Source organism: Pholcus phalangioides, unplaced genomic scaffold, assembly GCF_987345545.1.
Source record: "Pholcus phalangioides strain wild (caught in Gottingen) unplaced genomic scaffold, Ppha-v1.0 ptg000004l_1, whole genome shotgun sequence".
Classification (NCBI taxonomy): Eukaryota; Metazoa; Arthropoda; class Arachnida; order Araneae; family Pholcidae; genus Pholcus; species Pholcus phalangioides.
Window position 1 is genome coordinate 45,113,067 of NW_028301597.1, and position 24,975 is coordinate 45,138,041.

General features: G+C 37.5%; 1 protein-coding gene across 6 annotated transcripts in view; it reads left to right on the forward strand.

Moving 5' to 3' along the window:
• Nucleotides 1-24,975, forward strand: part of Evi5 (ecotropic viral integration site 5) — a 166,025-nt gene that overhangs the window by 114,184 nt on the left and 26,866 nt on the right. The window contains exon 1 of one of the 6 annotated variants that reach the window (XM_089231588.1): nucleotides 8,679-8,759. The exons of 3 other annotated variants lie outside the window; for them this stretch is intronic. In XM_089231588.1, coding sequence (XP_089087714.1) covers nucleotides 8,749-8,759 — 11 coding nt within the window. In that variant the 5' untranslated portion in view covers nucleotides 8,679-8,748. Of the gene's footprint in view, nucleotides 1-8,678; nucleotides 8,760-16,454; nucleotides 16,519-18,592; nucleotides 19,184-24,975 lie in introns of those variants that run through there. 2 more of the 6 variants (XM_089231587.1, XM_089231585.1) reach the window with 2 other exon arrangements.

The following is a 24,975-nucleotide window of genomic DNA, read 5'->3' on the forward strand; positions in this document are numbered from 1 at the left end:
GATTCCAAGAGCTCCCGAATGCGTAATGAGATTGAATCAAAGGTCTTCGTGGAACTTCGTTTTCGTTTTCTGTAAAAAGTTTGTAGATTCAGAATGTTTTAGGATATTGGTAACTATATCCTTGATATTATTAAAGCATTCATTTATCGGGACATCGTAACAAAACAACATCGTATGCATGCATGTACAGACAATGAAACCTCGATATAACGATACTCTGCTGACCAAGAAAAATATCGTTTTAGAGAAGTTATCGTTATATCGAAAGGTAGCATTATCATCTGACGCAGCCAAATTGATGCTGTTGTTGGCATCTCTTAATTAGCGTTGTTGATTAATCTCAACAAATGAATTTTTGAGTGCTTTTTCACTGCAAAAAATTGTAATCGATTGATTACGTGATGAATGAAAATTCTGTCGGTTGTTTTACCCTGTAAAGTAGTTTATCGGATAACACTTTGCTGAACAGAAAGTAGCTTCACGGCAGCTTCATTAACACTTTTAGAGGATAGATAGTGCGAAAAGTTGATGTTATTAAACACCCTCGAAAGAACAAAAACTGATGAGCAATTTAAAAATATATTGAAGGCAAGGATTGGACGAAATATAAAAAAATATCGTTATAGCAGTTTTGAAATCTCCTCAAAAATTACGGCATAGAGGGATTTATCGTAGTAAATGACATCGTTGTATCGAGAGGAGTTTAACATTAGACTATAGGCTATTCCAAACAAGATCTGGAAAAATATCGTTGAAGAAAGATTTATCGTTATATCCCGTATCGTTGTAGTGAGGTTTCACTAAATATAGCAGCAGTACAGTGGAAACTCAATTATTACCATTTCACGCAGCTCCAGTCCTATTGCCATCGAAGCAATTTACAGTTATACCTACGAAGAGGTATTTGTGTTGGAATTAGTTATTGACCCTACACGTAATGTATGTAGATTTTTTCAGTGGGTTCTTATAGCCAGAGGTCCACAAAATCCTAGGGACAGAGATGCACAACCTAGGCAACCTAACATCTTTACTGGCCGTTGTAATTTTTTTGGTCAAATACAGCCAAAAATTTGTCAGGCAATTAAACTTGTCTTTGAGATTTTTTAGCTGTATTTCATACTTTTTTACTTTCCTTTAACACTTTTTTTTCTGTTATCAGCAATTTTATTTGACAAATTCTTTTTGGCTGAAATTAGCACCTTCACTTGCCTTTTACGATTTTTCAGCTTAAATTGGCAACCTCACTTCCCATATTTTTATGAAGAAAATGTTTTCAGCCTAAGCATTTATCGTGTTGAGTGTACTGATACTTTTCTACCGTAACATCTTTCGCTGGGCCGGATGGAACCTCTTGGCGTTCCACATTTGTCTCGCAGGCCGGAGGTGCCTTAGAGGGTTCTTGAAGTGGTTTCATGGGTCCTTGAGTTTGGATGAGGTAACAGTTGACTCAGTGTTTTTACATTATATTACGTGCTGAAAATTATTGTGTCAAGGTTCCCCCGGCTTTCCTTTTATAAACAATGGGTTAAGAACCCCTGTTGTAATGCGTGAAATTTTTCAAATGTCTGTCACTCGCTGTGGAGAATCCCCCCCCCCCATTTCATAGCGATTAAGGGACAGGGTCGCATTTCCGCCTTAAACTTGAAAACCGGCTTCAGCTGACCACCGCTGTGCCGCCAGTGGAGTATTTGAACCCATATTCTTTCGATGCCCACACTCAGACCCCAATATGAAATCATTCCTGGGGAGGCTGAATAAAAATCATTTCAGTGACGGGGAGATTAATAAACGAGTTGGCCCGATTTCATAATTATGCTGGTGGGACATTTTAAACCAGGGGTTCTTAACTTATGGGTCGCACATCAAACCAAACCTTATTTTTAATAAGTAATGTTTATTAAGCATTGCATTTTTATATCCGAAATATAGCCATATGTCGCGAAGTTGGTCATGTTAGGTATTTTGGGTCGCGGCTGAAAAAAGTTACGAACCTCAGCTTTAAACTAACGTTATAACCGTGGTAACGGTGGAAGTGGTAGACGTTATGCCAAGGTCTGACTATATTTCAAACCGGTATCTTTTTAAAGAGAAACCTCAACCCTGCCCCGGCGAAAACGTGTACCGATACTTTGGATACCGTTAGTCATAACTCAGTTATAACCGGGGTTTGAATGTATGCAATGCATGCACAGATGGACTCGGATATATTGGCCCAAATAAATCTAAACGTTACTGTTCCAAACTGCTATTATTATTTTCCAAATCCCGTTGGCGAATTCCATTGATGTGTGAAAACTTAGGGTGATAATCTCTCAGGGTTTGGTCATGCTCCAGTTGAATTCTTTTCTCGATCTTCTTATTTCCGCTGAGCTGGCCTTCTTTCTCTTTTCAAAAAGTTTTCGGTAAAAGAAAATAAAGAGAAGGCAGACGAGATTTAAAGAAACCCTTTTTCATTTTTCCTGGCGTAGAACCAAAGTATATCTGGGAACCCACGGAAAGTCTCCTTTCAAGGATTCTCTTAAAACCTCAGACACGGGAGAGCGACCGATTCAAAGGTTTTATTCTCCTTTTTTTTTTCTTTCTCTATCGTCTGGTCGTATATAGTTTTAAACTTTCTTCGATGGCCTTTTTTTTGTGTGTGTGTGAAAACTACGAAGAATTAAATTGACTTAACTACTAAACCAAACATGCACTTCGTACACATTCGTCTAAGGAATTTCTGACGAACTGGTACGTACGGGAATGTACGTGTTGCGAAACTAACGTGAAGATTGTTTTTGTATAATGCTTGTTATATATGTGTATAGTGCTGCCATCTGCCGTCAGTTTTTTTCTGTCTATGAGTGAAGTGTAATGATTGAATAATTGTAACGTTGTAGGCCCATTGCTCTCTTTGGCGAGACTTTCTACCGGGGAGATCAGCTCGCATTCGAGCCTCGAAGTTGGGAAAGACAAAAAAACCAATTTCAGCCGACCGCGGTGGGGTTCAGCCGACCCGCGAACCCGGGTCCTTGCGATGCTAGTCCGACACTATAACGACTCGACCTCCACAGCGGCATTTGGGAAGGGCTGCCATCTGTCTTTCATAAACGACATGAAAGTCGCAGATGACTGAACTTCCGTGGTTGCAAGAGGGCGTCAAAATTTCGTTAACGCTTTCTGTGGAGATATATGGTGGAGCTTTGTGGTGCTTTGTTTTTTTTAATAGAAGATCGGCTCGCATTCATGCTTACGCAAAAATACTGTCCTTGGGTTCATGAGGGACTTCTTGACAAAATTTCAGCTCATATAACATCAGCTATGTGCCAACTGGTTAGGGAAAGGGTTCTTAAAACTGTGCTCTGCGGCGCCCTGGTGTGACGCCAACATTCATCAGGGGCGCTGCGACGCGACGGACCCGACAAAGGTTTTCCAAAGAAACTCTTGAGAACTCCTGGGCTAGGGAGATCCCAGTGTATTTTGCTTTTCGTATCAGCGGGATTCTAATGTACAGACATGATTAGCACGGCACGGGGTATGCGTTTTTCAAATACACAGGGTGATTATAATTAGTTTTCGTGTACTCTGCGTAGTTTTTCTCAATAACTGCTTATCCGAATGCAGCCAAATTTCTAGGATATCTTAATGAGACTATAGGAGAGTGATTTATGAAATAATAATTAAAAAAAAAATGTTCAATTTTCGACCACCAGGTAAAAAATGACGGTTTTTTTTAAAAATTAAATTTACCTTTTTCCCATGGACCATATAGGGTATATACCAAGTTTCAATGGAATACGTCCTCCAAAACTCGCGCTATATAGATCGGAGTAGTGTGAGCATACTGAAACTACTCAGACCTATATAGAAGCATTCCATTGAAACATGGTATATTTGCTACATGGAAAAATGTAAAATGCTATAACAAGCTCCACTTTTTCACCAGGTGTTCGAAAATCGAACTTTTTTTTTGCTTCATAAATTTCTCATCCATGGTCTCAAGATATCCTAAAAATTTGACTGTAATCGGACAAGCAGTTTTTGAGGAAACACTACTCAGAGTACGGGAACTTTAATTATAATCACACTGTACATACATATAAACGTGTTAAATAGCTAATAAGAATTTTGTTTTGCTTCATTGTAAACCTATACAAATACGTTTCTGACCCGAACTTGCCACTTATTACATACGTGCGTAAGTCGCAATGTTTCATAAACTTACGAGAAACTAGTGATTGCTGGCCTATATATATACCTCTTGTTTTGTGTTTGAAGGTGTGGCTGTTTGAAATTACGTGACTTTATATAATTCCCAAGCTGTCGATCAAGAAAATGAAATTGTATAATTTAGCCTTGTTAATTCCTTAAGTTTAATGATATTCATGGAAATTAATGTGGGGAGTGTTAGAAGAAGCCGATTGTTTATGTTCGGCCTTTTGTATTAATTTGTTACTCATTATTGAGAATAGCTTTGTCAGTCATTTTAAAGAGAAATGTCTGCTTAACTGGTTGCAGTCAGCTGGTGTCGAAAAAAAAAAAGTGACAGGACAGCTGAACTTTCGACATCGTTATTCCGGGAGAAAAGAAAAGTCTTTGAACTCACGTCTCCTTTGATGGTTTCTTACACACAAGCCGTGACTGTTCGCAATATCTCTCTCTTCTAAATTGTTGTTTAATATCAAGAGGAAAAATAAGTGCTTTGTGATGTGCTGGTGAATATTAATATTAATCTTGAAACGGGTGTGGCACGTGACCTTTTTATTTTTTCCTCTTAGGAAAATTTCTGGAGAAGTTCAAATATTGCTTCTTTTTTTTTTTCTCCTTCTCTTATAAGAGATACTGTAGTTACACGAACGATCGCCCACGCTCAAGGCAATGTCGTAATCTAGTTTGCCAGCTTGTTTACGCTTTTACTTTGGTCACTTGATTTATGATCAGAATTTATGGCTGGTCATGTCCGAGCGACCGTAGGAATCGATACGGGATACCCGGTATAAATGGATGGTTTCGATCGGTTTAAGTGGATGTATAAAAAAAAACTTCTGGAAACGAGATTGGTGGAGTGTATGCCGTTTGTACCATCATCGTTATGTATGAATCGTAAGTCACTTAACTGAGATGGATGATCTTTGAAATTATTTATGATTTACTTCAAGCCTACAACAACGTGAAGCTGATCCATTTTATACTTACCTACTTATCTTCTTATTACTACTTATCCTCTTGTCCATTTTATGCTTACGTTCTAATTTTTTTACCCAGCTTGTTAATTTCAACAAGATGAACTTCTACATTTTTCAAAGTACTTCCTCTTAGCATAAATGCACTTTTATATTCTTACAAATCCTTTCTGAAAAACTTTTGAAACAGCCTAATTGACAGCCAAAAAATATCATTCATCTCGTCTACCTCTGCCTTTGGATCTGCATAATGTTAATGCGTGTGCGGAAAATTCACCGACGACAATCTACCGCTTTGCCATTCAATAAAAGGAAAATTCTCCATCACGCAATTCACCGAACTGACAGTTCTGCTCTTGGAAAATTTACCAACAAACAATTCGTCGAAAAATTGACGTGAGTGATCAAGTAAGTCGGGGTGTAATTGAGCGAGTGAGAAAGTTAGCGAGTGAATGAGTCACTCATACGGTCGCTTTCTCACTCGGTAACTCATGTGGTTACTCACTGTGTCACTTACCCATTCACTCTGTCACTCATAACGTCACTAGCTCGCTCATCACTCCTCGGTCATTCACTTGATCACTCATACAGTCATTCAATCGTTCGCTCACCCTCTCTCACTCATGTGGTTAATCACTCACTGTATGATGATGAGTCATTCACTCACTCACTAGCTTATTCGCTAGCTCATTCGGTCACTCTCTCACTCGCCCATTTACCAACTTATTCGGTTACTCACTCACTAGCTCATTCATTCACTAGCTCAATCACTCTCTCACACATTCACTCCCTTGCTAAAATCACTCGCTCATACATTCACGCACTTGCTCAATCACTCACTAATGACAAACTGTTTTTCGGTGATTTTTCCTATCGGTGTATTGTTTTCGGTGTATATTCCGTAAAGCATGTTAATGCGATGAAGGTATCTTTTGATTTGAGAGAACGGAGATTTGTCATGCAGGAGCAGGCCACTTCAGCAGGATTTTGAAAGAAAGAATTTGAATATAGATCTGATCACATTTGGCAAGAGGCTGTTCATTTTCATGGCTCAGATTTTCGATTGCTGTATGGTTCTGGATCGTATGCATAAACCACATTCAGGTTTCATAACCTGAAGGGTATTAAAAACAGATTTTTAATTCCTTCTGAGAAATTTCTCCAGCCTAACCCCGCCATAACGAGGTTGGACGGCGAGACATCATACGCAGCCGTCCCGTTTCCGTGCGTCCTTCGGCAGATGTATCGACACATTTAACTTGCAATCAGTGGTGCCGCTTAGTTGTTTTCCAACTTGAATCTAGTTTTCATTTTCGGGCGTTTTTCGTTGGAAAAATACCGATCAAGTTGCAAGAAAAAGAAAGTTACGTAATTAATAATATCAATGACAAATATTTTTTGAAAATTCTAGGTGTTTCATTTTTGTACTATCCGCAACATTGCCTGCAATTTTAAATGTTGGTGCGAAATTATTTGCACTGTGGATGGTCGAGTACCCAGAGTCTTGTGAATCTCCTAGAAGATCACATTTTGATTTTAATTGATAAACATAGCCTTAGCTTGCAAGTTTGTGAATACCGCAGCTTCAGCAAGTCAACTCTTTGCACTCGAGGCCTTTTTCGCTCGGGTGAACCAGCGACTCGAGACGATTTTCCGCATATTTGGTGAATTTCTTACAGATAACTTAAAATGATTTCACACACAATTTAACGTTTGAAACTTTTATATTTTAACATTTTATATATCTTTATACTTCAAATAAATAACAAAAAAATCTAATGGTTCTTTTATGTGTGAAGATACTCGTGGTCCTGCGGCTCTTTCCCTGGATACAAACGGTATTCTTTACGGTATTTCTTCGGATTCTGTGCAAGTTATCCATTCTGAATTTTCTGTCTCTTCTTCGGAATCACTGTCGCTTTCACATTCACTATCTATTACCCTGATTTTTTGCCTTAAACCTCTTACTTCATCACTGTTTTTCTCCTTTCTATCATCAAGTAGTCTATACATTGACAGTTGGACTTAAGATTGGCAGTTGTTTTATACGCATGTATTGTTGAATATACTCATGAAGCGATATTGTCCAAACCAAACCTGAATAAACGTCGTTACCGCTCGAATTATCGCGTCAAACCGAGTGGTGATGGAGAGTCACCTCTCGAGTTACCGCATCAAATCAAGTGGTGACTGAGAATCACATCTCGAGTGCAAGGGGTTGATAATCTCCTATACTTTGTCATCCACGTTGGTAATGGTACAAATCCATGGTACATATCTGCAATTAATGCTTTAAAAAGTACAATGCCATCAAAAGGTTTTTTTTTTTTCAGATTTTCATAATTTTCTTCGTGTGAAATCATAGAAATTCACGACTCATTAGTTTGCAATTTTTTCCCCCTACTACTAATTGGATTTCTGCAGCTCAGATAAAATGCTGTCTTTACAAAACATGTTCCTACATAAATATCGGCTTGATAGTTTATGATAGTATTTCCCAAAGTGGGCAATATCGCCCCTTGGTGGGCGATGGAACGGTCCAGAGGATGAGGGTAGCTACGAGTATAAAATAGGATCCCATGGGTTCGCTTGATTCGGGGGCGATGAGAGAAAAAAAATTCTGAAGAAGGGGGCGATGGAACCAAAAAAATTTGGTAACCTGGTTTATGACGTCATCTTGTGGATGACTGGTAAAAATTTTCAGTGTGACCTTCGTACTAGACCGAGACCGTGAACATTAATACGCTTTTCCATATAATGAAACCTAATATGAATTTTATACTTGATGCATTATTGATTTCAATATGCGATTTAGGATTTTTATATTCGAATTAAGATTTAATATGAGATATAGGATTATATGTTTGATTTCCGATTGTAATACAAAGATTGTGATCTTTCAAATGATTTTATACTTAGATTACCGTTATATCAGTCGAATACCGTTATAACAAAAATCTCGTTTTTGCGAACACGTTTCTAATTCCCCAGATAAGTTTACATAGAAACAACGCTAAAACCTGGAATTCCTTTATAACGAAATTTCGTTATAACAAAGTGATTTCTCCGGTCTCTTGGAGTTCGTTATCACGGGATTTCACTGTAGTATATGCTATTTTAAAATGTGCGCAAGATGCAGAAAATGTGTGTGAAAAGCTTGAAACAAATCAATGACTAAATAACATTTTTAATATTTTTACTACAGCATGGCCTTTGATGCTTTCTGACCATGTTGAAAGCTATGAGATCTTTCAAATGTTATGGGGTCGAACTAATCTCATTTGACAAGAGAATTTACCCTCTATGATTTTTCATCATGTTTCTCTTGGTATTTGAGAATTCTCAGCGTATTTAGCTACCATAGGAGAAAAAAAAATTCATGAAGTGATTACCCTATCGACGGTTGTGATCTTATTTGAGTAAGTGAAGTAGCGTTGTGAGGTTGTTCGGGCCGACGCAGTAAAGCTTTTATCGTTCTTGTTGATTCAGCTTAGGAAAAAAAATGCGATCAAAGACGTCAGTCTCTGGAAGGATCTCCGTATAGGATGTAGTGTTTTAGATTCAGTTAATCAAGAAATTTGTTTCCATGTCATATACGTAAGTGCGGGCTTTCTCTCCCCCCCCCCCCTAATTAGCTGACGTTCAGTTATTACTGTGCTATACGCGTATATCTTTATGCGATATTAATAATTACGTGGAATAATGTAAATGAAATTACCTCTTCGGCATGTTAAAGCCGCTGCATATGTTCGGGTTTACCTGCACGAGCATACCTGCTATGCACATGTTCGTGTTTGCTTTGCTGTTGAGACAAACCTGAACATGTGTAATGGGCTTTAGTGCGCGACCAGGTATCAATAATTGTAGCATTCAGATTGTTCGTGATCACGTCGGAGGAAGAAAAAAAGAAGAGATTGTTGTCAATCTTTTTTCTTCAATCAATCTTTCAAAGCTTTCTGTATAGGAAAATAGAAATGGCCATGATGTCTTTTTTTTTTTTTTGACTTGTAAATACGTAAATAATCGATCGTCCGTCTTTTTATTTTCTCGTTTATCCTGCATTTGGAGATTTCAATTAAATTCTTATATTGTGTGTTCTTGCGTCGTGTGAACTTGAAACGTGTTCAGTGATGGAGGACGCATTTTTACGGAGAGTGAATGACCTCAAGGCTAAAACGTCAAATAATAATAATAATGGAAAATAAAAATCGGCTCTGACACCTAAAACATAAAAGGGGGAGGGGGAGCCACAAAATTGTCTTCTAAAAGGATGTTAAGTTTCATGCAAAAAAAAAAAAAGAGGCAATTAATGATTTTTTTTCCTCCCATCTTATCTTTCTTTTCTTTGGCCTGATAAATGGTCGTTTCTTTTCCTCGAATCGAAAAACGTTTCAAAGAATGGCATTTTCTTGACGATGGGCCCGTTCGATGATAATGATTTTGCTTCGCACGCTTCGCCGTGACAAACGGTTTCCTTGAGTGCGTTGAACTCGAATTCGCGTTGTTTTGTCTCACATATTTCCGTCGAATATCTTTCTTCTTTTCTTTTCTTTATATCTTTCCTTTCATAACCAGAAGTTCAGTGTGCGTATATCTCATCTCTTTTTTGCATATCTTCGGAGTTTGTGACGTCAATACATGCGTGAGTTATTATTCAGTGTTTTCGTGAGTAACCCTGATCAGTCAGTCATTGAGGAACATTTTCCCAAGCAATAGTTGAGATTTGGGTGGAACATGCCCCGGACTCACGGTCAGCTTTACGTCTGTCCTGAACCGTGGTTTTCCGACTGCTTTTAAGTAGTTGACCTTTTTCTAAAATGTTTTCGGTAAAATTTTGGTCTTTAATTCTCGACCAAACACGAAAAATCTTCACGAATGTATCTTCCATCATTTCTTTGGCTGCAGTGTTTACGCAAATATAGTGCAGTCCACGTCGCTTAATATGATCGCATTGGGAGTCGGGGGTTTCTGATAACAACAACCGAATGACAACTATATCCGAAAAAACCCGTTCGAAATTTCGGTGACCATGCATTCCGTTTGGTATAAATGTGACAATTTTTTTTCTTTCCCACATGATTGGTTGCAAAATGTTCAATCGTTCCATTCATTTTTATTCTATTCTAAAAAATGAGACTTTTTTTTCCCCTTTAAGCTAAAATTTTGCATTTTTGTTAATCATTGAGTTGTTTTTTTTTCTTCAATTTTCCTGTTTTTCAAATATCTCAGCGAATATTGCATTAAGAAACGTGGAATTTTTGTTGTTGGCATCAGGAGAGATAGGGCAACAACTTCTTAATTGGGTTTTAGGCAGTGGGTGCCCATATAAAAAATTAAAGTTTTATTTTAATAACTATGCAAGCCTTGCAACATGAATGACATATCTGAGTACTACACGTTATTTGGACACTTCTTCTAATTGGAAGTATGCCTCTAGGACCAACGGTTCGGCATTAAAATGCCTATTAATTATGCACGCTATATAGAGGAAAGGAAATTTCTCAGATGGAATTGTATTAACACAAATCTCAACTATTGCTTTTCTTCGTATGTGAAAAAAAAAATTGTTTCAAAATTCTGTCGTTACTGTGCAGCTCTCAAAGCATCTAAGTCTGGTGAAGTTAGCATGCATGTGCTGGGGATGTGTAGTTTTTTTATTTCAGCTGTCAATTTATATAGTTCAAGGTCGTCACTCTGATTTCGGTTTTTTTTCATTATCGCTATCAAGTGCGTAATTAATGCCTTTAAAGAAGGTCAAGTGCCTCCAGGAGTGTTTTCATTCGGGATCCTCAAAGACGAGTTAAAAGAAGAAAATACATATATCCATCGTGCTTTCGTGCAAGTAATGCGTTAATACGGCTAATAACCTACCAAAACCGTTGTCGACCCTCTCTCTGACGATGACAAAAATAGTGGGTCTTTTTCGGCTGCACTCGACGTTGACCGTGGGTATGTACGAGAGAAAGACACGGGCTCTTTGTTACCCCCCTCTATACTTCTGAAGTTGAATTAAAACATCTTGAGAGGTGAAGGAGAGAGCATTATCACGTTTTTTTTCTTATCTGGCAATTGTTATTATTCAGATGGTTACAGATATTGTTACGCACTTTCATCTCTTGTTTCATCTGTATATGGGTCGAGGTGGCCCCGTGGTATGTAGGTCTATGACACTCTCTTTCTCTCAAACTGCCGACGTCATATCAATGAACTGTACATATTTCATCTGCAAGTGATCCTTGTTGTTACGCTCCTGGAATCAAGATTAAAAGCTATACACTTTCAGCTCTTGACATTTTTTCCCCCATTTCAAACCCAAAACTTATAAAGAAAGTTTGTAATTACTGTCGTTCTCGTGAACTGAAAACCGAATTTGGTAATTAAATTGTGTGCAACGCAACCGCAATCAAAAAGTGTTATTGAAGAAGAGATTCTGGAGCGTGAAAATTTCACCGAGAAAACTACGGGTTGAGTTCAGTATTACGAAATTATATTTATTGTAACAGCGTTTGTGTGTGTGCGCGCGGGAAAGACATGATAGGGTCAAACCGTATGTACATAATCGCAGTTTACGTGACTTTCTACAAAAAAAAAAATCGTTTGATTATATATTTTTTCTGCAGCCTGAATTTGACCGACCATTGTCAACAACATTTATGAATATGAGGTTTCTTGTTCGTTCGATGAATAGATGTAGAACAGGGCTGGATAAATTCCAGGCGCTGGTGCCTAAAATTTTCTGTGTGTGATTTCTAAATCGGTCTAAGAATGACAAAATTTTCTGATTCCATAATCAACGAGTCTTCTAACATGGAAAAAGGAGATCATTAAATCTTGGAAAAGTCGAAAATACAATATTTGGGACTTTTTCCCTGGAGGAAATAACTATGTTTGGCTCCTAAGAAATTTGTCTGGTGCCTAAATTTTTTTTTAGATTAGTCAAACTCTGGTGTAGAATTGCATCAGCGATTCCCATACGACTTGGAAGGTAATTATTGAAAATTGTTATCTTTAACTGCTTCACAGGAAGAGGGTACCCCTCTGTTCCCCTGGAAACAGGTCTACAGAGAGGTTCCCACTTAATAAAGGTGAAATATACAGCCGAACCCTGTTATATCGCCAACTGCACTCAACACCACAAGTTTTCAGTGAAGAAATCTTCCATACAGGGATTATAATGTAAAAAGAACCTGTTTTAGCGACAACTCGTTGTAAGGCCAACAAATGTTTGGATGAGTTCAAAGTGTAATTTGCAAACATTTCTTCCATCTCTTTTTTTTTTTCGTCGAAAGGGGTTGAGGGGATTTATCATTTTCATTCCACTGTTATTACCGGTCAGAATAACAATAGTTTATTAAGCAAAATGACTTAAAGCAGTGTTTCTTACCTTTTTCACCTCATGGCTTCCCTATAGATCACATTTTTTTCTCGTGGCCCCCCCTGCCCTATCCAGGGCCCCGCTACCCCTCATCCAAGAGTGAGATACTTTCTATTTTTTATTATGAATGAAATTTTAATAAATCAAATTAATCTCTGCAATCCTGGCTAGGAACGGATTCAAATGGTGGATTATCATCTCTCCCAGGAGTCATACTATATGGTAAAAAACGGTCTGTGTAAAATACAGGACGATGCAACGAACCTGCACGATAACTCGACCCTCCCAGCACATCAAATGTTGCTCTGGCGGCCATCCATACTTGCTGGAAATAACAGCTTACGTATGAAAATAATAGTACCAGATCCCATATAGTGCAGTCCCTTCCCTCCATTATAGACATGAAGCCCCGGGTCATGCCCACATAGACCCAAGGATTAAGATGCCACTCTGGTTCTATGGACGGATATGATTAATTCTGAAAGTAGTAATATTTTTCAACCATGTTTCACTTTTAAAGCTTTTCTCTTCACAGCTCTCTATGACTCCCTTCACTACCTGTCGTGGATCACCTTTCTTCTGATTTTCTCCCGTGCCCCCCCCCCTAGAATATCCCAGGACCGCAAGGGGGTCGTACGGCCCCAGGTTGAGAACCACTGACTTGAAGAATAAAGAATGGTGGTCTCAGAAAGCTCATTGAATATTTAAACGTGTGCAGGGACCGAAACAAAGTATTCCAAAACAGGGACAAAGTATTCAAAGAAACGGATATATTGATAAGTGTACAATGCACCAGTTTCTTTAAGGTTGCCAAGAAAAGTTTTTCAACAGTGAATATTTCTACTTGTTGGTCATTACATTTCGAGTGCTGTCATCTCCCTCGATTTGCTTCAACTGTTGTATATTTGGCTACTTTTGAATGGAATTTCGGTTTGAAGTTTGTTAATGTTTGGCACCACTGATGTCCGTTTAGAATCTGAAATCACGTGTAGCTGGTTGTGCTCGTATATTGTACATTATTTACCACGTTGCTTAATATGACCAGCTCTAGTAATTGTCGCCTTCTATAACTAAAAGAGGAAACATTGATGTCTCAAATACAGTGAAAAACGTAAAATTGAAGTTCGTGCTATTGCAAATAAATTCAATGCTTTTTTAGGTAATTAAATACATTTTCCTGTAAATGCAATGACGGAAAGTCATTGGATTTAGTCTCACAACTTAAAATATATTTTTAAGGAGTTGAAATACTCGGCAAAACCCACCAAACTGCGATTGATCATTTTTTTCCAAATGATGTGAATTCAGTTTATAAACTTTGTATAATATTTCTTTTATAGTTTAAATTTCGTATTTATGCAATAATAATGCATTTTTCATGGCTTTGAACGCATCTCATATTGCTAGAATTGCATTCATATTCAGATAAAGAACCATTTCAGTTATTGTTAATACTATACAATGCAATTAAAACAAGAACCCCTCTTTTGCGGACAATTTGTTTTGTCCCGTGAGTGTCCGCAAAAGAGGGATTTTACTGTAATGAAAAATATTATAGTTCTATTTCTAATTATGTCACAATTTTATGGGAAAAATCGTCCAAACATTATTTCGTATTGATTTATTATATACAGCATTCCCCCCCCCCTCCCCATGCTCAAAAAACTTCTTACTAAATGAAATAAACTTTTTTTCCTCTTCTAATTCCTTATTCTTCTCAATTTCCGAGTTCTTGTCTTTTTGAATTGCATCCTCGGAAATTTTTTTCGTTATTTTAAACACTTTTTTTTTTCATTCTTAGAATATCGCCAGAGAAATAGAAGTAAAAAAATCTGAGTTAAGAAGAAAAGAAATAGAACTTTTGAAAGGAAATGCCTATAATGGTGATTTATGAGGAAGGATTTAATCCGAATCGCGTTCCATTTGATTCCTTGGTAGCCAATTCCATTTGATTCTCGTCTCCGCTGATTGAATTCGTTTTTTTCCCCCTTTCATTTTTCTACTTTTCTGTAGCCAAGATAAAAGTCTACTCAATCCATCAGTGTATGCTGTAACTTTTATTGGCAGTAAATTTTCGAAAATTGCAGAAAAGTAAACAGCGTTTATAGATAAAGCATAGTTTCCCAAACTTTTTGTTCCATCACCCCCCCCCCCCCACCCTCTTCTTCAGGAACCTTTTACTCTCATCGCCCACAACTCAATCGAACCCAGAGAATCCTATGTTATACCCGTAGCTTCTACCGCCTTCCTTCCGACCATTCCATTGCCCACCGGGGGTGATATTGCCCACTTTGGAAAACACAGATAAAGTGAACATTATCGTTATGCGTTCAAAGAAATATTCGTTTATCAATGATGAATTAGTAAAGAAATATATTTACATGAAAGTACCACGGGACGGATTTTTGTGGACTTAAAATTTCATGACATTGAGATAAAAGCAAAACATATGGAATGTTTTAAGGGGGGTCTTGTACCGTTTAACATGGTCAAAAAGTCTCGAAAACTGTGTCCTAGTAAAAATATCATTGAAAATATTATATATTTGAAAATATTATTATATATTATATATATATATATATAAAACCATTGATTTATTTCAAATTTGGTACACATATTTTCGATTGTGTCTGTTATGCTATAACAATAAAATGTTTTACATATCTCCAATATATATATAAATAAAAATAGGGTTCCTAAAAATACGAGGGTTTCTTATATATAATTCTATTATAGATATTAACAAATTGCGTACTTAGTTCCTCGAAACTTGCACGAAAACTAGTAGATGTAGCTTATTGTGATCTATCAGATGAGAGTTATTAGGAATTGAACGGTTTCTATGAGGAATAAAAAATATCTCTGATGAAAATCTTCTTCCAAATTTTAAGCCCAAAAACGCAGGGGGTTCCTTATACACGTTAAAATACTGTAATTGAATTGAATTCAAAATATGAGAGAAAAAAAAGTATGTATTTTCAGTTCTCTCTCTTCCTAACTTCGAGACACGAATGCGAGCTGATCTCCTTGTTAAATATCGCCACACAGAGAGCAATGGTACAAATATTCAATCATTATACTTCACTCGTTATACTTGAGGCAGCACTGAAAATATCAGACACGACACTAGATACGCACTCAGACTGTTAGATACACACTTTTTTTTTCCAGACTCTGCCACTTAGCTGGGATGGAAGAGATCTCGGCAACAAGATAAGTCAAGTGACAGAGCTCTGGCGTTCGTTCAGTTCTATCTCATGAAATGTGCAAAAAATTGAGATTTCTCTGACTCAATCTGATTTTAAATTCAAAATTAAAAAAATATATTATTTTATAAATCAAAGTATTTATGAATGAATCTCAAATATTTTGCTCATTTTAGGAACTCAACAATTTTTTATATATTTTGAATCTATTTTTTATTCAATTACATAGACGTCATGCTATTTTATCATGCGCGCAAAGTGGAGGTGTGTGTGAAACATTGTGTTGACACATTGCATAAATAATCGGAAATATGTGTAAAGATAAATCAATGAATAAAAAAATATTTTTAATGAGATATTTCTACTGCAGCTTATTTATTGATGCTTTTTGACCATGTTAAAAAGTATAGGTCCCCTTCAATCGTATGAGATCAAACTAATCTTATATGAGAAGAGAATTTATTTCCTCTATATGATTTTTCATTATATTTCTCTTGATATTTTGAGAAATCTTAGCATATTTAGCTGCCACGGGGAAAAAATTCTTGAAGTGATTAACCTATCGACGGTTGTGTCGTCTTCGAGTAAGTGAAGTAGCGTTTGGGAATTAGTTCGAGCCGACGTAGTAAAGCTTTATCTTTCATGTTGATTCAGCTTGAGACAGAAAAGAAATGCGATCAAAGACGTCAGTCAGATAGTCTCCGGAATGATCTCCGTATAGGATGTAGTGTTTTTGGATTCGGGCTACCAAGGAATTGGTTTCCATGTCATATACGTAAGTGCGGACTTCCCCCCACCCCCATAATGAAATGAACTGCTTGTACCCTGTACTAATGAAAATGTTTATTATTGCTCTATTTTTTTTTTTTAAATTTTATTCATTGTTAATGCGTGTTATGGGTTACAAACGCCTGTCTGTGCCAACCACCCTGTTCATTCGAGAATTTTTTCCGTCCCGCAAAGAGAAAAAATAATTCATTATTTCAAAACACCGTGCGCACTGTATGAAACGAATGACAAGTTAAAATTTTAATGCATGTGTATATCAAGTGGAATATAATAAACTATTACTACTTTACCGCGTACACATTCCCCTGCGGAATTTCAAACGAATCGGTTACATGCAGGAACGTGTTGTGTGTGTATGCGTTGCCCTAGTATATTTGTGTTGTCGCAGTTATGAATGTTTCGTGTTCTGCTGATGCTGCCACCTGCCTTCCATATTTTTAAGTGAAAGTAGCGAGTGTCTGAATTATATCATGTTTTATAAGTATCATGTTAATAGGTTAATCATGTTACTACGACCAATGATTGAAGTTCAGTCGAGCACCTCTGCACCAATTAGCATTTTTCAAAATATAGCCCGGAAGCCGAAAAATTTGTGCAATATTGTGCATGAAGCAGGATCGTAACTAGGATTTCTGCAGCCCGGGGCAAACATTATTTCACAACTTTGAAATTCGATAATTTTGTAACGGTGTTTTTTGTTCCCACCTAAAACTGCTGCCCCCTGAATTTTTCCGCTCGGGGCAGTTCCCCCTCCCTCCAGTTTCGGCCCTGCATAAAGTTATTGCGACTTCTCGTGTCGCAGTAATGGCGTGCGAATACAGCTTGATGCAGTAGTTCTCAAAGCGACCATCGTGGTGAGCTGGTGAAATTAATGTGTGCCTGTTCGGTGCTTTGATGCTGTTCTTTGTTAGACCACGTTGGGGCACAGGGACAAATCTTGACTAGAGACAGAGAGCCACTGGTTTATATATAACGTGATCAACATAATTATTCGTTTCCGGTTGATTTGGACAAAAGCTGCTCATTCAGGGGTTATCCGCGTGGCCCATCCACATGGATTAGAGGGGAGTTGGAGTCCCCTAGAATGCATTCGATGTAGAATTTCTCCTAATTTATTAATTTTATGTAAAACGAAAATAACGGTCACCCTGAATGTTCTGGCTTAGGGGCTGTACTCGCCATGGATATCCATTTTGGAAATTTAATATTTGTTCCTATTGGACTCCTATTCCTAGAACATGTTGAAATCAGATTTATCCCAAGGAAATCCACGTCGGGTGAATTCACCCCAGAATATCGATGGATCAACCGTTGTACCGCGTGCCGAGGCTCGTGTGCATAACAATAGGAGAATTTTCTCTTTGTTATGAACGAGGGGAGAAGAGCTCTCGACACAAAGGTTCTTCGTGCAGGGAATATGTGGGGAGTTGGAATCCATTTTAGCTCCTATTATAATATAGATCCGTTGGATATCATCCCCTGCACACTCCACGCATTTCCAAACTGATATACCGCCGGTCAGAACTGAGGATGGGAGCTACCCTCTTGTATTTGTTATTGGGTGAGTTTTTTTTACTCCCCGTGATGGTAACGGAAAAAAAATACTCCCACGCCTGAGACTCGTTCATAATACACACAACGGCAGAGACCATCCACTAATGGTCGAGAGTGTCACTGTGGTGGTGGTAGTGATAGTAGTAGCAGCCCGAAAGTGGCGGAAACCTTGTTTTTTTGTCGGTTTTTTTCTACGAATACCGTGTTTTCTATTTGTCTGTCCCGAAGGGTGGAGAAAACACAAGCCTTCATTAATATAGACTAATGAATAGAGGAGAGAAAAAAAAAAGAGCAAAGTCACAATGTTGTATGTGCGTCCCTGGAAATAAGATCCGTGACCTGGTAATGATATCAATGGCAGTCAGTTAGTTATTATTATAAGCGCTCTTTCCTCCTCCTTTTGAATTTCACGTCGGCGTTTTTTTTTTTCCTCGACGACTTCTCGACCCGACGTTGCTGTAGAATAGAAAAAAAAATATGGGAACTGTTGTTCAAGTGCAAGTGACCTCGTCTCCAGTACTTCGCTTAAAGCGCTAACAAAAATTTTTTTCCTCGCTATTATTCTTTCATTTGAAATTGCTATCTTGATGCGTAAAACACGAGCTTAACGGTAACGACGATTAGCTCCATTTTGCAGAAAGCGGCAACTGATGCACGACATATGAAAATTTTCACTGGATGAAAACGTTTGAAGAGGATTGCGAATTTCATTGATGAAGATATGTACGTCCTGATCTGAATAATCACTTGTCGAAGTTGTCGTCTCGATTCGTTCAGCTGGAAGTGATTACCACTGTATTTTGTGAGTTCGGAATATGTAGAAAATATATATCGTAGGGAGATTTTTCTACAAGGTGTGCGGACTTGGTGTTGTTTAGAGTCTCCATTCTCTCTCCTTGTGTTGTAATGATAACGGATATCGAAGAAGATTCCGGATGCGAGGATTGCGAGAGGAAGTACCGATCTGTATCGGTGCAATATGATCTGTACAATTCATCCGACGAATTGACTTCGTCGTCGTCATCGTCCTCTCACTACGGAGACAATCGGTCCAGAAGCTCTTCACTCTCCGGTCTCATCTGGGAGTGGGGGAAAAGGTAAGATCGCTCATTGTTTTTCCGTCTTCACTCAGTGATTCGCAAACGGTGTGCCGCAGAACCTCTATAAGGTGCACCTTGAGATCGTTCCGAAGTTGCGTCAAGATATTTTAGAACTTAAATTAGTCAAAATCAATTATAACGACATTAAAGATTTCTTTTAATTTTTTGGTTATAGCTAGGGCTGGGAATCGATTAAAATTTTTAATTGGCTAATCAAAAAACTTCAATCGATTAATCGAATTTTAATCGAATATTTTTAAATGCTATTCATTCATAGCAAACGTAGTGTTGGTAACTATGTAATATTAATTGATGCCATAACATATAAACATATTCTATTTATTTCACGCATCTATCTACTGATCGGATGCAAACAAATATGGAAATATAGTAACAAATAAATGCCGCCCGCTTGAAGCTATTTAATATCATTCCCCTTTGCCAGACACAAATTGTACAAATTTCTAGATCTTGGAAAATTACTTGAGAATGTTTACTCTACCCATGCTACTCTATAGAAGTTGTTCTCCTAAAATGGTTTGTAAAATGTGTTTCAATAGGGGATACACATTTGCGCGTTTCTGGCAAAGTTTAGCAAAATAAGTGATCCAACCAGCTGATAAACCCAAAAGTGAATACATTCACATTTATGTCTCCGGTACAAGGTGGATGGTTTGCTGAACATACTCGTCGTATCCTGGAATTTCTGAACATGGATCTTGTCGTTTTGTTTTTAATCAGTAATTTTAGAAATCATCACTAGCTTTCGGTGAATCGACTTGTGTTTCCTCATGACGAAAAATTTGATCAAAATTATTTGATCAAATATTTTTTAAATACGGTCACTTATCTGAAATGTTATGTATAGGAACATAATTTAAGACATTTAATCTAAAACTAGGTTTAGTCAAATAAGTCGAGTAAAATTATAAACTTTTAATAAAAATATTAATCGCATTTCGATCGGATTTATCAGCTCAACTAAAACTTTTAACTGCGATCAACTTCACGTCAGGTTTCACTACACGCACATTCCCGCATGTACCGATTCGTTGGGGGTTCCGCGGGGGGGGGGGGGGGCTGTGGGCGGGGTGCATGTGTGGTGTAGCGGTGGTGGGTGGGGCCTCCAAAAAAATGGCTCGGGGATCCATAATGTTCTTAAGTCAGCCACCTCGTTGGGCAATTTGCCTGTTGTGGCGTTGTATTTGTATTTGTATTAACAATTGATCGATTAACCGACTCGATTAATCGGACCAGCCTTAGTTATAACCGAGGTGACGTTACAATAAATTAAGGTTGACGTTTTCATGACCTTTCAAACTTGGAAAATACGGGGTGTCCTGTTAGTCCCAATTCGGCTTTCATCTCATCAACCGTTCATCTTAGTGGTATCGTTCCAGTTTAACCCTTTAAGCGGCAATTAGAAATCACTAACCCCCCCCCCCCCCAAATGATATATCTTTTTTATGAGGCAAGCCTTCTTTCGATTTTTAACAGTTGCAAACTAATGGGTATAGGGAAAAGTTTTCCATTGAGAAATAATTTTTACAAAACATCTTGGGCTTGTCAATACTAAAATAAGGAGCTTTCATGAAGACGGGATATCTCGTCGCTGCAGCTCAAAGGGTTAACAAATACTCAAAATATGTTCAAGAATCACCCTGTTCTAGTTTTGAGAATGAGAATGCAATGTGTCACAAAATGGAAAACCTAAATTTTTATACGGGCACTGTCATAAAAAACCCTATTAGAAAGTTGTTGTCCTGCATCTTCTGAGGCAAAAAAAAGTTTGTAAGTGCAATATGCGCTGAGATATTTGAATTCAAAAAACGGGGAAAAGTTGGGAAAGAACAGCATAAATGAGGGAATGAAGATTGCTTGTTAGTCCGACAAAAATTAATAATTTCGTTTCGAACTAAATTTCGTTTTTTGCATCAAAAAATAAATTCCCCTTCGCGAAAATAACTTTTTCGCAAACCGCATTCAAATGTACCGATTCCTTCAATTTTTATGTATTTCCAAACTATTTACGGATTTATGGGACACGCTGTACAGTATTTTTAAATGTGCAGGGAATTGTTTTCTGAAATGTGTTTTTTTTTGTCACCATTCGTGTTAAATTGGATTTCTTTCCCCCCCCCCCTCCTTTTGAATAATTATGACAATAATTAATAGAAACAAAAATCGTCTGCTAACATTAACCCAAAAAAAAGTTCGCAAATTCGCTGTTCGACCGAAATAAATTTGTAGACGCTCCCTATCGGAAATATCTCTCGATGTATCGAAATAGGAGGTGATAACACGTCCATAAACATGGCACGCTGTATATGGATTTTCAAAATTTTCTTCCTTTCTTCGTGTAAGATGAAATGAGATGTCACTTTCATTTCTTTCTTAAAAGAGGAGTGACACGAATATATGGAATGGCTTTACCGAGTTTGACAGCTGCGTTCATTTTTTTTTTTTTTTCTGCTATCTGTCTCTACTGTATTATTTTCTGTAACAAAATGGAATTGTTTTGAGTATCTATAATAATATGGACAACATGACTCGCGTTGTGTTAACGGGGTGTGTGTGATCATGTCGAGTTTCTGCGTGTATATGTTTATTCTGCATGTTCAACGAATTTTTGTACCGATTCTTCAGGAAGAGAAGAGATTCCGTGTTTTCTCCGAAGAGAAGTTTACATTATATTATCTATATATTAGTTTAATGGCTTGCTATATACAATGCCGTCTTAACGCATGGGTCCACCCGGGCACGGCCCGGGGGCCTCAGGAGAAGAGGGGCCTCACAAAAAGTAGATTCGGTTGAAATTTTCTAGAATTTACGAGGTAGGGCCTCAGGAAAACCAATTGGCCCGGGGGCCCATGATGCTCTTAAAACGGCCCTGGATATAGACACTGAATAATTTTTATTATTCTCTGCAACAAACCAGAGCTTGATAAATCCTAGGTCACCATGGCGATGAGAAAATTACTATCTATCGGTGGGTGTAATTTTCTATGTGATGGCTCGAAGTCTAAGGATGATGCAAAATGTTCTTTGCTCATTAATTATTTATCTTTCAACACGGGGAAGGGGGGGGGGTTCATTCATATAAGAACCAGGAAATTGTGGGGGAGGGGAAAACGTTGTTTAGTATTATTTTTCTTGAGAAAAAAAAAACACATGCTTGGCTTATAAATTCAACTGGTGCCTAAATTTTTTTTTTTTTCAATTATTCAAGCCCTGCAATAGATGCAATGCCCTTAACAGTTACTTTTTGCAATAGGATATATTTTCATCTCATACTTCTGGGGCAGATACCAGAGGAGTAAATCCAAGCTATATAGTTGTATACCTCCTGTTGCTTTATAGCTTTGCATCTGTGCCATTCAGCTGCTATATTGGGTGCTTCAACTATAAAAGATGTAGCCGAAGTCGATAGTGATCCACGTGAGTTTTAGGTAACTTAGTAAAAGGAAAAAAATTTTCGAAAGTTTGGGAAGAGAGCAAATTATCTAAAATATCAAAGGAACTTGAGCTGAGGTGAAGATTGAATATCGATATTTTCTACGTTAAATAGGTAATAAGATAGATACTTTTTTTTTTCTCGAAAATTCTTATGAATATGTACGATTGGTACAAAATAGAAATTTTTATTCTGTGTTGAGAGTGCAATGAGGATTTAGCCCACTCTCGTTTCAGAATTCCAGTATAAGTATTACCCACATAAGTGTACGCATATATAAGGGTGTACATTTTTGTACACTTTACTGATTACGTTTTTTTTAAATATCTGCTAAAGGGTGTAGAATGGTGGCTCGTCAGTTTGCCCATTAGGTCTTTTTCTCCGTGTCTCAGCTGTATGTGCACACTTACAGTGTTTCCCCACAATCCACTGACGGTTCTCAAAATGGGATAGCAAGAAAACGGTGACAGATATTAAAATCATTCCCGCGGAATATAAATTTCGGAAACCGTCGGTCGATTGTTTGACACTTATGTACGCATTCCATTGTTAAATGCTTGCTTTTGTCTGTAATCATTCAGATTTTAAAATATTCTGTAAATTTATTCATGTGCGGAAATAAATTGAATTTATTGAAAGTCATTTATTTCCGCACATTTTATCGGTCAGAAATGAATTTTTTTCCCACTCATTAAAAGCAAACAAATTGGATTATTTTTTCCTCAAAAATGAGTAATTTTGGAAAATTTGTGCCACAGAGAAGAACCGAACAAATGTTTTTTCCTTTGAATCGAATTCTCACACATTTCCGGGGAAGGAGGAACAGCTGCGTTGCGTTTCATGAAAGAAAAAAAATGTTTGTTTTAATTTATCAGACACGTTTTCCTAATTAAGAACATTGGCCGCGTTAACAGGATAAAACACATTCGACTAGACACGTCTGTTATTGTCCCTATTTTTTTTCCCCCTATGAAAATATTAGCTTCAATGATAAAAACAAAACACTATAAAAATTGAGAAACTTTTTATTTTGTGAAAATTGCATGTAAAAATCGTTCTGGTGGCTCAACCATTTTGAGTAGCCTATATTATGGCAACTCTAAACATGGCATAAATTTGATAGTGATAAAAGAAAAATACAGATTCTCTAAATATAGAGGATTCTTTCCCGTTGGTTTCAGATTGCGCAAACTGTATAAATTATTTTCGAAATCTAAGTGCTCGCTTCAAGGATTAATAAGACTCGAATTGAATTGACTTCAGGGGTTCTCAACCAGGCATACGCAGTTTCTTTGAGGGATCTTTCAGAAATTTCAGAAGTCCGTGAGTTTGGATGAGAAAACAATTAACTCAACTTTTTTACGTTGCTATAGACTGAATATTATTTTGTAAAGAGGTGTATGGCCGTTGAACACAGAAGGTTAAGAACCCACTGGCAGTCCAGTTTTAACACATGGGCCCACCCGGGCCTCAAGGGAAGAGGGCCTCACAAAAATGAGAACTGATTAAAATTTTCCATATTTTTCCAGTTAGGGCCTCAGAAAAAATCAATTGGCCCGGGGACCCATTATGCTCTTAAGACGGCTATGCCCACTGTGTAAGAAAGTCCTCGTACACTCTTTATCTTTGAACCACTGGTAAGAGCAGCGGTTCCCAGATACTTTTAGTCGTGGACCCCTAAGAGATATTGGTGTCTACCATGCACTCCCACTTTAAGTTGTGGATCCCTATTTATAGCAGCAGAAACTACAGCGTTCCAAAAGCGAAAATGTTCTCGAAAAATAGAGGTCCAGTGCCAGTAAATGTGGTGCGATAGCAATGCACTGGACTGCAAAAGAACTAAAAAAACGTTTCGTGCTCCTAATCAAGGGCTGTCGCCACAAATACAATTTATGTCAAAAAATCATAACCATACTACTACTGCTGTCTACCATCGTTGTACCGCTGCTCTTTTGTGCGTAAATTTAATTAAAATTTTTCTTTTTAAGTTATATATATGTATATATTTTGGACCTAGCAATAATTTATTTTATTATTCTACAATTACCCCCCCCCCCCGGGGGATCCAGGTGTCCCTATGGAACCACTTCGTTAGAGAAATATACTTTCTATTATAAAAAAGAAAACAAATAACGTGCTCATTTTAAGTATGTGTGATTTATTTTATTAGGGACCGTGTATGTTCTGAGGCACAAAATTTAATTTTTTATATGGTCCCCCTGTTTTCTAACTTCCAATTAGAAAGTGCTTGCCCTAGGGAATGTAGGAAATGCATAGGCGTATGCAGAATTTTCTCGAGGGGGGGTTTCAGATTTTTTTTTCCCTTCTGAGGGGG